At 35.5% G+C, this 13,903-nt stretch overlaps 1 protein-coding gene across 1 annotated transcript in view; it reads right to left on the reverse strand.

The window, feature by feature from the left end:
* EEA1 (early endosome antigen 1) overlaps positions 1 to 13,903 on the reverse strand; it is a 155,923-nt gene that overhangs the window by 41,309 nt on the left and 100,711 nt on the right. The window contains exons 13-15 of the mRNA XM_024257216.3: positions 12,347 to 12,466; positions 5,524 to 5,727; positions 2,407 to 2,607 (exon numbers count right to left, since the gene is read on the reverse strand). Of these exons, the coding sequence (XP_024112984.2) occupies positions 2,407 to 2,607; positions 5,524 to 5,727; positions 12,347 to 12,466 (525 nt within the window). The remainder of the gene's footprint in view (positions 1 to 2,406; positions 2,608 to 5,523; positions 5,728 to 12,346; positions 12,467 to 13,903) is intronic.

Below are 13,903 nucleotides of genomic sequence, written 5' to 3' on the forward strand. Positions count from 1 at the left end.
TGAGGTCAAGCGATCGAGACCATCCTGGCCAACGTGGTGAAACCCCGTCTCTATTAAAAATACAAAAATTAGCTGGGCATGGTGGCATGCACCTGTAGTCACAGCTACTCAGGAGGCTGAGGCAGGAGAATCGTTTGAACCTGGGAGGTGGAGGCTGCAGTGAGCTGAGATCACGCCACTGCACTCCAGCCTGGCGACAGAGCAAGACTCTGTCTCAGAAAAAAAAAAAGAAAGAAAGAAAAGCAAAAAAGAAAATATATATGTAAAAACATGTATTTAAAATTAACATATTTTGAGAAAACAGTAAAAATGGGGGGAGCATTCTTTTAGCTGGTTGAAGAGAGGATCAATGAACATAAGAAATCTAAGATTTACATTGTATGGATAATTACAAGCTGAAGGAAAAATTCAAATAATTTTTTCTCAATATCGAAATACTTAATTTTCATAGAAATAATAGTTACATCAAGGTATATACATCTACATTGATTTAAAGGTGAAAACTAAAGAAATCTTCCCTTTAAACAATACATAGTAAATCTATACTGAAGAATATATAGCATAGAGTACGAATATATTTTTGCAGAAGTCAGCTTTATTTACATATGGCATTTCATCTGAGGAACCAAAAATTCATGGAATATTTTAACATATGATAATCACTCATGATCTTTTTTATACAGCATGCTTCAACTAATGTAATATATGTATATTCCAAAATTATGTAGCATATAAAGAAAGTTTGGGGGAAATTAAGTAATCACTCCACTAGTTTGCCTTATTTTAGAAAGGCTTCTGATGGGGGGGGGGGATATGTGGCTATTCATATAGCCAGCCCCTCTGTTTGCCCTTTTTATAGGCAATGACTAAGTACCAATTACTACAAAGCTACAATTGTTGCAACTTTTGCATTAAAGCGCTTAAAACAGTAAAGGCAGTGAAGTGCCCTCATACATGTGCATAATAATGTACCTTGATGCTGTCCTGATCATGCACACAAGGAAGTACCATGGAAGTAGGGATCAAAAGGTGTATTATAGAACTTTAAACTGAGAAACAGCTTAAAAGTGTCATTTGTATAGTTAAAGGGACACTCCAGAAAAAAAAAAACATTACCTTAACAGTTAAGCTACAGCTGGCTACAGCTAATACCCTTTGGCTAAGCACTTTTGGTTGACATTCTTTTATTAATAATATCACTTAAAGCACTAGGTTTTTCTCAGAATCCTAATTCTCAAAAGAAAAGTAAGGCCATACATCCTACTTTATGAACTAACACTAGCTCATAAAGAAGTTAAAGTAGTTTTGAAAAAAGCCTCAAAAACTTAAAAAATATCTACAGGTAACATTTTTCAGAGTAATGGCAAAGAAGAAGTTACCGTCAAGGTGATAATGGGAGCAATGATAGTAACAAAAAAATGGGCTGATCTCATTGCTGGAACTAGTTCTGAAATGAATAGCAGTGGAAGAGCAATCTTTTGTAAAGGAAAGGATCTTGCAATGCAGAAAGAATCACGGACTGTCCTAATGTATTAGTTCATTCACATTGTCACTAGACTCCCATTCCCTCTTCATTCCCCTCCCCCTTACATTCGACATCCACATAACAGTTTTATCTATCACATAACTCATCTAGCAAATAATTTTTTAAAAAAGAAAGAAATGTATATTCTCTCCAAGTTCTAATAAGTATGCCAGTTATATTATTTTATTATATTCCTTATTTCCACTGGAATCATTATCTTACAGTAAAATCAAGCCTTGAACTATTTCTATAAATTTCTATTCTATATCACAGAATAAAAAATCAATAGTAAGAATGGAGAAAAAATTATGTCTTACTGCTCACCCCACGATTGACTCATTGAGGAAGACTGCTATATAGAATTCTGAAAGAATACGGCACTATGTAGGGGAATTTTTTTTTTAATCAGAAGTCAGACTTTTAAAGGAAGATTTAAAAAATCAAAGTCAAAAAAATATTTAACATAGAAATCTAATGGCAGAATATCAAACTAATTTGAATGTAAAAAACAATAATGGCATGATCAAAACAAGGAAAATCTAAAAGATTTAGTGATTTCACCAGGTGTAGCTTGAGGACAGAGAGAGCGCACCCAAGAGCAAGAGTCAGAGACAGAGAGACAGAGACAGAGAGAGAGGGGGAGAGGAGAGAGGAAGAGTGAGAGGAAGGCAGAAGGGAGGAGGGAGGGAGAGACAGAGTGGGGGAGAAGGGGAGAAAGTCAAACAGGAAAGTTCAACAAATTGTCTAGATATAGCCTTTATCTAATTCCTATTTCAAATTTTTTTCAATTAATATGCAAGGCAAAAGGAGATAGAAACAGAATTTAAAACATTTGACAGTCTAAAACTGGTGCTTTACACAAACATTAAATTTAATATTACCTGTATGTCAAGCTGGGAGACCTTCTCCTTACTTTCATTTAATTGACTATTTAATTCATTGACACTAGTTTCTAGGGAAAGGACACGGTCTTGTGCAGCTCTAAGATGTGCCTTCTGCTCTTGTACCTGGTCATGCAAATTCTCCTGGGCTTGTTTATGGCTTTCCGACTGATTCTTCAGCTTCTCTGTTAGTTGAGTTACCTGTTATACAAGTAAGACTAATCATGAAGTTCACAAATGACATAACAAAAATTCAGAAACCTAAATTTAAGAACCATGAGAATATTAAACTGCTTCATGATAGTTTATCTCAAATTTTTTCAAGTAAAATTATTCACTTTTCCAAAATATGTCAACATAGTATCTCAAACACCAAGAAATAACATTAAATTCAAAGACTGATATTACGTTTAAAATAATCTTTATTGAGCTGTAAGTTATATAAAATTCATTCAATTTAAGTTGTACAATTTGAGATTTGATGAATGCACACACTTATTTAACTAGCCATCACCACAATCAAGATAAAGAACATTTCCATTAGCCCAGAATGTTTCCTCATACCCTTCTGCAGTCATTTCTCCCATCCCATCTCTAACTCCAGCCAATCACTGATTTGGTTAAGTAACAAGATTTCTTTATATATTCTGGGAATTTCTGAATTGTCAGATACACGTATTGCAAATATTTTCTCCCATTCTGTTACAGCTTTTATTTTCATAATGGTATCTTTTGAAAAGCATACTTTTTTTTTTAATTTAGATGAAATCCAAGTCATTTGATATTTCTTTGATGTACCTTACTTTGAGTTCACCAAGCTTTTTGACCATGTTTTTAACCAAAAATTAAGTTTTTTTATTTGCATCCATTGAAATTTTAAAAATTAGAAGTTTTTCAGCCATTGTTTCTATTTTCCTCCTCCCCACCCTTCTGTGACATTAATTGTACTTATGCTAGCTTACATAATACTATCCCATGGGTCACTAAGGTACTGTGTTTTTTTCCCCATCCTTTTTTCCCTCTGTACTTCATTGTGAACAGTTTCAATTGCCTTGTCTTTCACGTTCACTGATATTGTTTTCTACTTGCTTAATCTATTAAGTACATCCAATAAAATTTTTCATTTCACGTATTTTTGTTTTATCTCTAAAAGTTCAATTTATTTTATTTTATTTTTTACCATTTCTGTTTTTTTTTTAAGAGACAGGGTCTCACTCCATCACCCAGGCTGGAGTGCAGTAGCACAGTGATAGCTCACTCCCAGGCTCAAGTGATCCTTTCACTTCAGCCTCTAGAGTAGCTGGATTACAGGCACAAGTTACTGCACCCAGCCATTTCCACTGCTATCTCCATCATTATAGTTTTTTGTTTCTATCCATAAGCATATTTGAAGAGCTGTTTTAAAGTACTTGTCTGGGGACTCCATCATCTCTTACTTCAGGGTCTGTTCCCACTGAATAATTTCTCTCCTGGTCATGGCTCACATTGTTTCTGTTTCTTCACATGTGTAGTAATCTTTTACTATTTATTGTGACCACTCTCGATTTTGTTGTCTTCTTTCAAAGAATGTTTTGTCCCAGCACGTATTTAATATTTTTGTGGTTCTACCGGATCCTTTTAAGGTCTTTTTTACACTTCGTAAGGTCAGGTGTATGGCAGCTTTTACTCTAGGACTAGTTTAGCCTTACTCCCCTCCTAAGGTATGACATTTCTGATATGTCTACTGAATACTCCAAGTGTTCAACCACGTCTTTCTTCTGATTGGCTGGAACCTGAACATCTCCCAGCCCTGTATAAGCACTAGTAATTTTCCAGCCTGTAGCTCCTTGACAGTATTCATTGGCCTCATAGAATCCCACTTTACAAGTACAAAACTTGGCATTGAACAAAGCCTCAAGTGAATTCCTAAGCAGATTTCTGAAGCTTTTTCTCTGTGCTGCTCCTTCCTTTCTGGTATCCTACCCTACAAATTCGATCTGCCTTAACCTCCCTGAACTTCAGTCTCTCAATTTAATTTAATATCTCACATCCTTGGTTCAATAAGACCACTGGGCTTTCCTTACATTCCCCCAAGCTGTGCCACAGTCTGGAAAATGTCTCTGGATCAAAAGTTAGCGTGGTCAAAGAGTTCATGTCACTTGCTTCTCTTCTCTCAGGGATCACAGTGCTGCACTGCCTATTGTCCAGTGTCTGAAAACAGTAGTTTTGTACATTTTTTTCCACTCTTCTTGGTGTTTACGGTAGAAGGGCTAAATAGGTATTAACTATCCCAATATGGCCAGAAATAGATTTATTTTAATTTATTCTTTAAAATGAACGCATGGCTTACTGACCATATTTATATGATAAGCAACATCAAGTTGTATACAACTAAAAACTAACCTAAAGAATTCTTCAAAACTAACTTTGAAATTTGTGGGGAAAACTGTTATATTCTAATTCTAAAATTAGAAAAGTGATATGGCTTTCTGATACTTTGTTTTAAATATTTTCTCATTTAGATAATAACTCTCTTATTACACAATTCTTCCAAAAAAAGCAACTGTAAATTCTTTTTTGTTTGAAAATGTATTTATCTAAATTTTATAAACTTTTCCTAAACTACATTTTAATGTTGGAACATTAAGGCAACTTATCAAAATTATTATTGGCTATACATGATGCAAAGACATATACGTTATCAAAATACGTTACTGTTAAGTCTGTATATTAATCAATACACAGTAAAAACTAACACTTGATTAATAGCTTCAATTTATGAATACATTTCATTATTCTTTTTTTTAAACATCACAAAATGCCATTAGGCAAGCATGCACTATTAATATTTCTGTTTTTCCAGTGAGCTAACAATGTAAAATGATTTATTCATAGTCACACTAACTTACATCCAGGGACATGAACTGAGAAATTTTCCTTTGTCAAATCGTGTTAACTAACTTTCACTACAATAGTAACCTACCTCTTAAGGTACATGAGATGCTATTTGGCAAAAATATATAACATTTAAAATGTGCTAAAAAGAGCAAGAATGAAGAATCATTTAAATAAAGCACTTAGTAAGACTTAGAGAGACAGAAGTAAATTTTAGAAATATAATATATTTTACAAGCTTACTTGTTCCTGTAGTGTATGGTTTTTTTCTTGTAACTGGTTAAGAACAGCAGTCTCTCCTTCGCCAGCCTGAATTTTTGCATAAAGATCTTCTCTTTCTTTTTCTAGTAATGAAATATTTTCTTTACTCTTCTGTAATAAAGCTTCAAGGTTCTGGATCTTTTGGTCCTTATCGCCAATTTGACGTAGAACTTGTTCCAAATCATTCTGTAAAGAATTGAAAACTACTACTTTTAGAATAGAGAACTTAAAAAGTTATTCCTCAAACATAAAATGACTAATAATAAATTCTATCACTCAAATTCTCAGTCTTACATTTTTTAAAACTATTACATTTTAATATGGTAAATTTAGTTAAGTACTTAGAACTATATATTTAATAATATAAATCTATATCATTATAAGCTAGAATTTAACAAAAAACTCTCACTTAAACACGTTTTTTTCCTAACACTCTAATATGACCTTCTGCTACTACTCTTTTTCTGACCCTGATTTCAGACACATGAGACTCAATCTCATACTAGGCACACTCCCACCTCAAAGCCTTAGTGTACCAACTGTTCCTTCTGCCTGGAACTCTTCCCCCACAGAGTTATATAGTTTACTCCCCGTTCAACTGTTTGTTCAAACATCACCTTCTTAATTAGGACTACTCTGACCATTCCATTTAAAATTTCAGCCTTTCCCAATATTCCCTATCTTGGTTATCATTTTCTTTCCATAGTGCTTACTTTCCAACACACTAAATAATTTGCTTATTTGTCATGCTGATCTGCCTCACTCCAACCACCCCCCATTAAAATGTACACTCTAGAAAAGGATTTTTGTGTCTCAGTCATTGATATATCCAAGATATTTGACACATGTTCTAAAAAAGTCACTGAATGAATAGAAAAATAAATGATTCCACTCTAAATCACATATACACGCAGGCTCACTTCAATACCCCAAAAGAACTCTTCTATCCATATAGCAAGAGATCCCTCTTCTTTTACTTTCACACCACTCTGCTGACACAGACCCAGCAACCATGTGGTACTCTCATGATTTGTGCCAATATTAAAATATTTGAGATCAGTCACTTTCAAGCATACTTCTCATCCTTCCAAGCTTTAGTCAAATGACAAAAGGCAACCAAACCTCTCTGCCTCTCAGTCTCTGTTCCCGCCACCAATAGATAACTCCTCTCTCTACATTCCACTAATCTGGAATCAGAATTCCAGGCCTAAGCTTCTTTCCATAAAAGTCACTCTGAGGGAGGGGAACATCACACACAGGGGCCTGTCGGGGGTTGGAGGCAAGGAGAGGGAGAGCATTAGAGCAAATACCTAATGCATGCGGGGCTTAAAACCTAGACGACAGGTTGATGGATGCAGAAAACCACCATGGTACATGTGTAACTATGTAACAAACCTGCTCATTCTGCACAAGTATCCCAGAGCTTAAAGTACATATATATATATATATATATATATATATATATATATATGTAAAGTCACACTGTTTTCAAACCTTAACTGAAATTTGATTCTCCCTTTACAGATGCCAATTCTCCCTCACCCCTCACCCTGCCCTGGTCGGTAACGTCTATTCCACTGGGCAAGTAGAGGAGGGTTACCTTTTCTTGGTATTTCACTGCCATTACTCTCTCCCTCATGTGAAAGCTTTGTGCTGCTCTGGGGAGTATGCCATTTACTTATTCTACTCTCTACTTTTTGTTGCTATCATCTATTAAATCCCTACCTCATTCACTGAAGACTTGAGACCTGATTTAGTCTTTCTCTCAATCCCAATTTCTGCCAATTTCCTGGGAAATACAAAATACATAGATAATTAAGAGCATAGCCTCAACATTTATATCATCTTAATTCCTGGACCTTTACTCATTCCACATTTCACCCCCTCATATAGGATTTGTAACCATCTGAAATTCTTCCAGCTAGAAATTTCTAACTATCCTACTGTATGACCACAACTCACTGCCTTCCAACTTAATGACCTAATTTCTGTTATTCAATGTCAGAGACGTCAATTTCCTTCTAATGTATTCAGCATATGCCTAGCTTTTCTTCCTGAACTTCCTATGTAGATATGAACTAACCTTAACTATTCTTTCATCCACATTGTCCATTTCCTTTCACCCAAAAATTTCCAATAGCCACTCTCAAAATAGCCCAATTCTCCATTCCTTTACTTCTAAGCACTGTAAAATCACAAAGTAAAATCACAAAGCTCCATAGATTGGTGCTACTACAAATTTCTGGTTCCGGTTTCAACCTCCATCACAGTATATACTCAGAATTATCTTGTTGATCTTTTTATTTGAATGAGGTCCTCACCCTCAAACATTCCCCTCAATAACTACTTAAAAGATTCCATATTATCTCTACATTCTCAATCTCTGCTTGCCTGATATTCAGCTCTTACTATCTCCAACTTTATCAAGAAACATGAGATTTTCAGGAATGATCAATCTTGATTTTCCAAAAATAATTTTATATAAAATTATATATGTATATGTAATTATGTACACATATAATTAATTAGAACCATGTTTAATAATATAAATCTATATACTATAAACTCGAATTTAACAAAAAAACCTTCAATTAACCACATTCTTTTTCTAATGCTCTAAACTCATCTCCTACTACTCTTCTGATCCACAAGACATATGTAGATATACATATAACTATATATACATATAATTATATATATAGATATATGGAGCTATGTATATATACCCCACTCCATATTTACCTCCTTTCCTCAAGCTTCAGTGGATGAGTTCCATTTCACCCTCCCGCATTGTATCAGTAACGTCGTAGCTTCTTAACAATACCTTATTCCCTCAGTTGCCTCTCCCCCAATATCCTTAATAACTCCCTCCCTATGAATCCCTTTGTCCTAGACTATAGACATGTCCAGGTCTCTCTTATTCTCAAAAACATTCCCCACGACACATCTCTCTCCAGTTTCTGCCCAGTCTTTAAACAATTTACATTTACATTTCAAAAATAATTTATATTTACATTCCTAATTCCCTTATCTCTCATTTACTCATTAATCGACAATCAGATTTTCATCTCTATTACTTTACTGAAATTATGTTTAGCAACATTATCAATTTACTTCTTAATTGCTTAATCTAATTGGTATTTTTCATTTATCATACTGAGCATCGCCACCACACAAACCCACATTTGAAGGTGCTGATTACCCCTAACTTTCAACCCTTCCTATTCCTTTGGCTTCCACTCTGCAGGTTATTCTTAATTACTCTGACCATTCTCACTCTTCCTTGGGCTGCTCTTCTTCTACCCAGTCATCCCTTAAGGGCTGGTGTTTCTCAGAAGTCTTATGTTACCAATTATCTATTTTTCTCACTATACTCTCTCTTCTGGCTGATCACATCTACTCTAATAATTCCATTTACTTCATATATTCTGATGTCTCTCTCAGTTAACATATATAGCATGATTCCCTCCCCCAAGCTTTAAATTAATATTAAATATACCGCACTGGTGCCTCAAGACACATCCTAGACTGAACACATCACATTCCCCTATGAGATGGCCATTTGTCTCACATTCACTAACACAGCTGATGACACCTCCATTTACCATGCACCCACCGCTACCAACCTGGAAGTCATTCCCCTTCTCCCTCATCCCTTTTATCTATTAAGTCAACCAGTGCTGTTTATTTATTTTACCTCCTAAGTATTTCTCACATTTGTCCGTATGACTTCAACAACTGCTTGAACTAAGACCATTATTATTTTTCATCTGAACTGCTGCATATATTAGTCTTTTAACTCATTTCATTCCAGAATATTCCCACCCAAATCCATCTGTCACACATCGACAAGAATAATCTATTTAAAAAGCAAATCTGACTATGGCAATTCTTTCTTAAGACCTTCAATACTTTCCATCTTCAAAATCTTTCCATCTTGAAATATAAATGTCACATGAGATCTGCTATAAACTTACCCATATCTAATGCTCTGACTTCTTCTTTAAGTAATCTCTAACTTAACACTTTAAGGTCCACCAAAACCCCTAAGAGTTTAGTTCACACTAGCTTCAGTATGCTTTATCCTTGTAACTTCTATCTGGAGTAAACTTCTCACTACCACCATCTTTGCACCCCAGAAATATCTACTCATCCTTTGTGCTCAGATTGTCACTTTTAAAAAGTTTTCCATGGCTGCTCTTTTCCAGACTCTGTTTGGTTTAGGTAACTATTCTCTATGCTACTATAATAATTTTATATACACATACACACCTAGAACTAGACTCATTACATCTCTTTGTTAGCTGTGAGGACTTTTCATGTTTCCATAATGAGGGACTTTGCCTGGCCCCTCTTTCATCCTTTCTGTATTCCTTCCCAGGGAATAAGAATTTAAACTTATTGGAAAGTGCAGAATAAGGAACAAATAACCATGTTCAACTGAGTCCCTGCTGTCCCCTCAGTTTGAGAGACAACCTGTCTGCAAAAGGGTGAAAGGCTGCCATTTCTAGCTTTGCGGCTAACTTAATAAAGTTAATTCTGGGTACAGTATAAGAAAGCCCACTTGGCTGCTGACTTATACCAAATTCTTCACACTTGCTTTACTATTGCCATTTCTTCCTTGACCTTTACAATAAAGCTCCTAGAATTATCTATATTCACTCTATCAAACTTTTTTCTTTCCGTTCTCTCTTGAACCCCCTCCAGTCAGGCTTTTGTCTCACTTCTTTATGCAAATCACCCTAATCAAGGTCATCAATGACCTCCATATTGCCAAATCCAGTGGGATTCTCCATCTTCATTTTGTCTGGTCTCCATCCTTCCAAATACCCAGACTAAAATCCTTGGAGTCACCCTTGTGTTCTCTCTCAATACTCTATAATAAATCAGTCAGCTTTACCTTCAAAGCATAACTAGAATCTGACTTCTCACTACCACTCTAATCCAAGCTACATCATTTCTTGTCTGGATTATTGCAGTAGCCTTTTAGCTAATTTCTATGCTTCTACTTACATACCTGTACAGTCTACTCTCAACACATCAGCCAGAATAATTCTGTGAAATCATAAGTCAAATCATTTCACCGCTAGGCTCAGAACCCTCCAATGGTTTCTCAACTTAAAGTAAAATAAAGTCCTTAAAATTACCTATGAGGAACTAGAGGTTCTGATCTCCTGTGAGCTCTATGACCTGCCCCTTTGAACTCTTGTAACACTCTCCCATCCAGCCCTGACTTCCCGTTATTCTTGAGACACGCTCCTGCCTTTGGACCATTTAACGTACTAATGTTCTTCTCTCTGAATCACAGGCTCCTCCTTCCTTCAGGTCTTTCATCTTTTCAAAGAGACCTAACACTGCAGCCCCGACTTTGGCCTCCCCAAAACACTTCCAACTCCCCATCCCTCCTTCCTTCATCTTTATAGCACTTATCACCATTTAACATGCTATATGTTTTGCCTATTTACCTTGGTTATCGTTGCCTCTCTCACTAAGCTCCATGAGAGCAGATATTTTTGTCTGTTTTGTTCACTGCTATGTTCACAAAATCAGTTCCTTGGCTGAGAGTAGAAGTTAATAAATGTTTTTTGACTAACTGAATAAAAGAACAAATAAATGAATCCAGTATTTTGATCTCTATCCATCTGACTCCTATGCCACTCTCCAAACTCAGAAGAGAAGGGCATATTATTTATTGCCTCCCTCAAACTACAATATTGTTTCTACATACATATCATTAGATTGCCATCTCCTAGAGGGCAAGCACCCTGTCTAGTCACAGTGCTGAGCACAGTGATTAATAAAAGAATGAATTAAAGCCAGGCGCAGTGGCTCATGCCTGTAATCCCAGCACTTTGGGAGGATGAGGCAGGCAGATCATGAGGTCAGGAGATCGAGACCATCCTGGCTAATACGGTAAAACCCCGTCTCTACTAAAAACACAAAAAATTAGCCGGGCACAGTGGTGGACGCCTGTAGTCCCAGCTACTACCCGGGAGGCTGATGCAGGAGAATGGCGTGAACCTGGGAGGCAGAGCTTGCAGTGAGCCGAGATAGCACCGCTGCACTCCAGCTCCAGCCTGGGTGAAAGAGCAAGACTCCGTCTCAAAAAAAAAGAATGAATTAAAAAATATCAAAGTCAAATTCATTTCAGCATTTGGGCAACCTCCACTTACCATAACAAAATGAAAACTTCTTTCAATATTCTAAGCTATGCTGCAGACTTTGTATAAATTTAACCCAAACAATTATATTTTCTACACCTACAATTCCAGTGTTCAGATGATGGTTACAAAGCAGGAAAAGAAATGACCAACAAATACTAAGTTCTACTGAAGGAAATACAAAATATTCTTCTTCACTGGGCTAATGATGCCAGAAAATTTTATTTGAACATTTTTGATTTTCCAAATACTGTATTTTAATCAATAATAAACAAGAATGAATAAATTGTTTATAAGTAATTTAAATAAATTTATTTAACTAAACATATTTAATAGATAAATCTAATAAATTTAAGTAAATTAATATATAAAATATAATACATACATAATAAATTTGTTTATAATAAATATTTTACACTATGTTGGAAAAACTTCTCAACATAGTAATCAAAAGAAAAAGAATTTTCTGATTATCCAGACTTCAAAATTATCAAAATCCCTCACAATCAAGTATTTCGTATTTTCTAGTTTTATCACAACAGAAGGATGATGATTTGGATTAATTAATTTTATTTTTTCTCTTATATTCTATGTAATGGTAATTAATTTGTGTTTACAAGGCTAATAATGCAACTAATGTTTACCTGAGCTTCTCGAAGTTTTGCTGTGGTGCTCTGCTGAAGAGCCTGTTGTTCTTGATGCTGTTGCTTTGTTTTATCTAATTGATGCTGCAATTCTGTAGAATTTGTAACTTTTTCCTTCAACTTAAAAAAATGTAGATTGTCAATTGAGAACTTAAAGGCATAATGCTATCATTCATAAGTATCTGGCATTACTTCAATTCTCAAGTCTGAACAGAACAAAAAATTCAGGAATATATAAGATAAACTTTAAAAGCACACCTCGGCTGAGCACAGTGGCTCATGCCTGTAATTCCAGCACTTTGGGAGGCCAAGGTGGGTGGATCACAAGGTCAGGAGTTCGAAACCAGCCTGGCCAATATGGTGAAACCCCGTCTCTACTAAAAAAAAAATACAAAAATTAGCTGGGCGTGGTAGCAGACGCCTGTAGTCCCAGCTACTCAGGAGGCTGAGGCAGGAGAATCACTTGAACCTGAGAGGCAGAGGTCGCAGTGAGCTGAGATTGCGCCACTGCACTCCAACCTGGGTGACAGAAAGAGACTCCGTCTCAAAAAAAAAAAACAAAAAAAAAGCAGTACCTCATTACTTATAGAATCTTAATCTCATGTTAAAGAAAGTATTTTCTATAAATAGGCTTATCCTAAAAAAAAATCTTTCTCCAGGCTGGCATTTAGTTTATTATTTTTTTTTTGTAAACTAGTATGATCAAGGAATTAATTACATATAAATTATTTTTAACAATAATTTAAAACACATATCAGTATTTCTTTTATTTTTTTCCTTCATAGTCATAATTATCACTTACTGGAAAAGAATAGGATCATCTACCACATCTAAGATTTTAGGTCTAGAAGAAAATCTATTGCTGAAGCTGCAGATTTTATCATAGAATATGTGTTTAATTCTGGCCAGGTGTGGTGGCTCATACCCGTAATCCCAGCACTTTGGGAGGCCGAGGCAGGCAAATCACTTGAGGTCAGGAGTTCGAGACCAGCCTGGCCAATATGGTAAAACCCCATCTCTACCAAAAAATACAAATATTAGCCTGGCGTAGTGGCACACATCCTTTAGTCCCTACTGGGGAGACTGAGGCGGGATAATTGCTTGAACCCAGGAGGCGGACGTTGCAGTGAGCCAAGATCATGCCACTACACTCCAGCCAGGGTGACAGAGTGAGACCCTGTCTCAAAAACAAATAAAATTAAATTAAAAATTAAAAACTTAAAAATAAAAAATAATGTGTTTAATTGCAATAAAGATGCAATTTAATAATTTTTACTTTATATTACAGGCATCATTTATGGCAACTGCCAGGTCTAATGAGGGATAACATTCAAATATATGCTTAATTTTTAAAAGCAAAAATCCTTAAATGGAAACTCAAAGTTTATATATACCAACTACATGTCATTAACGATCTTTACCAGCAATTCATAGTTTACTGTTTCATTAGGAAGTAGTCCTTCCTGAGTAGGAAGACTCTAGCAGCCTGACGGGTTCACCCCCAGAATTTTTCCTGCCTAAAGCTGAAAGAGTAGTTTTCCTTGTGCATTTCTGTTG

The sequence above is a fragment of the Pongo abelii genome, chromosome 10, assembly GCF_028885655.2.
Source record: "Pongo abelii isolate AG06213 chromosome 10, NHGRI_mPonAbe1-v2.0_pri, whole genome shotgun sequence".
Lineage (NCBI taxonomy): Eukaryota > Metazoa > Chordata > Mammalia > Primates > Hominidae > Pongo > Pongo abelii.